The 1,949-nt window shown below is 59.2% G+C and overlaps 1 protein-coding gene across 1 annotated transcript in view; it reads left to right on the forward strand.

Annotated features, from left to right (window-relative positions):
• CUNH17orf64 (chromosome unknown C17orf64 homolog) overlaps positions 1-1,949 on the forward strand; it is a 12,046-nt gene that overhangs the window by 7,690 nt on the left and 2,407 nt on the right. The window contains exon 5 of the mRNA XM_012517321.1: positions 205-427. Coding sequence (XP_012372775.1) covers positions 205-427 — 223 coding nt within the window. The remainder of the gene's footprint in view (positions 1-204; positions 428-1,949) is intronic.

Genomic DNA, 1,949 nt, shown 5'->3' on the forward strand with positions numbered 1-1,949 from the left:
CAATTCCCAGCACGTAAAAATAATAATAAAAGATAAAGAACAACCCTCCAAGAGATGGCTGGCGGCCTCCGTGTCCCTGAGGTCCTTTCTCCTCTGTGATTCTCACCTATGCTTTCTGCGAGGCAAACGGGAGTGCAACCCGCGGTTCCTCAGCAAGTGCCGCGCTGAGCTGTGGATCCAAGCCCGGCCTTCCCCCTCTTTCAGGCGGTGCTGTGCCCGGAGGAGGGCTCGCCGGAGGGAGGGTGCCTCACGGACCCTGCAGGAGGACTGGGAGGGTCCTGCCCAAGGTCTCTGCCCAAGCTGTGCGACGCCTGGGGGCTGCACAGCAACCTCCGGGGCATGCAGGAGAGGCTGTCCAAGATGCAGGACTCGGGTTGGGAGGCCTCAGGGCCACGGGAGCCCGGCTGCCAGCTCTGGGTCCCGACAGGTAAGGTCACCGAGCTGGGACGGGCTGGGCAGTCTGGTCTAGCTTCGCCAGGGGCTCCCCCGGGGGTCGGGCAGGATCCCGTCCCTCTTTTCCTCCTCGTCTCCATCCGGCATTTTTCCTTCTGCCTGGTCCAGGACAGAAGGCAGGCAGGCCTGGGCAAGAGTGAGCAGGTCGGGAGGGTGGATCCCGCAGCAGCAGGAGGAGCACCTGTAGGGGTGGGGGTGGGGAGCAGGAAGGAAGGGTCGCGTCACCCCCACCACCACCAGAGGCTGGGGTGGGGCCCTGCCAAGGGGCGGCCCCAAGGGGACCCCGCCTCAAGCTGAGGGGCAGAGAGGCTCTGCGCTCATCCACTGTCTCCCAGGCTGGCTTCTGGGGGCCGCCAGCGCTCCTTGATCCTCCCTACCTGCTGTGCAAGGGAAGGATGAACAGATGGCCTGAGGGGCCCCAGTGTGGGCCTAAGGTGGACCCCGAGGTTCCACTGAAGCCCAGCCTGGTGGGGATGACCTCAGGGCGGCCACGCTCAGGTAGCCTCAGGCCATCCGGTCCCCAGGGACACCTGGCCCCCAGGGCAAGCAGGAGAGAAAACCGAAAGGCGTCCTCCCTCACCCCCACCCCGGTAGTTTACCTGGAGGAAATCAGAGATTCCTCGGGACTCTGGCCTGGGAGGCCGCTGCGGTGCAAAATTAGGATGAATGGTGGGGGCTGCTCGGGAGGCTGAGACCAGCCGGACATCTGGGTGAGATGCTGTCTCAAAATGAATTTAAAAAGGGCTGAGCTATTGCTCAGCGCCTCCTGGCTTCCATCTCCAGTCCTCCCACACCAAAACATAAGAAAGAAAAGTCAGGGGCCAAGTGGCCCATGAATTAGATGCGTTTCTGGGCCAAACTCTTTCTCCACCAGATGCCTGATGGTTTTCTCCTCCCAGCACTAGAGAACCCCATCCTTCCCCTGAGCTCTTGTCCAGCCCTTATTTCTTCAGCCAGGGCTTCCTGAATTGCCCAGGCTGGGCTCAAACTTTCCATCCTCCCAGGTGGCTGGGCTTGCAGGTGCGCGCCACCGCCACGGGCTTCTGCCCTGTCTGGGCACCTTCATCTCACATGGCCCTTGCAGCATCCAATGAAGTGGTCACCACTGCACCCCTTTTACAAATGAGCCCTTAAAGCAACAGGGCTAAGAGTGTGGGGATCAGGACAGGCTGTCTGCAGGAGGAGGTTGGGGACAAATCTACAGGAAAGCCTAGGAGGCAAATGGAGGAGGCAGAGTAGGCAGAGTAGGAGACTGTGTGTGCAGAGCTGGGAGCACGGATGGGGGAGCACTCTGGCAGGGCAAGAGTACAAGGAGACAAGCATAGCAAGGGTGGAAGAGGAAAGAGCCTTGGACAGTGCCTGAGAGGTTTGTCTTTCATGCAGGGGACAGTTTCGCTATCATATACACGGTATGCTGAACACAAATAGGCAAAAATGAAAAAACATCAACATCACTTTGTCATCACCATTATTTTTATCCTTTTTTTTTTTTTTTT

Source organism: Octodon degus, unplaced genomic scaffold (genome assembly GCF_000260255.1).
Source record: "Octodon degus isolate 3935 unplaced genomic scaffold, OctDeg1.0 scaffold00164, whole genome shotgun sequence".
In the NCBI taxonomy this organism is placed as follows: Eukaryota; Metazoa; Chordata; class Mammalia; order Rodentia; family Octodontidae; genus Octodon; species Octodon degus.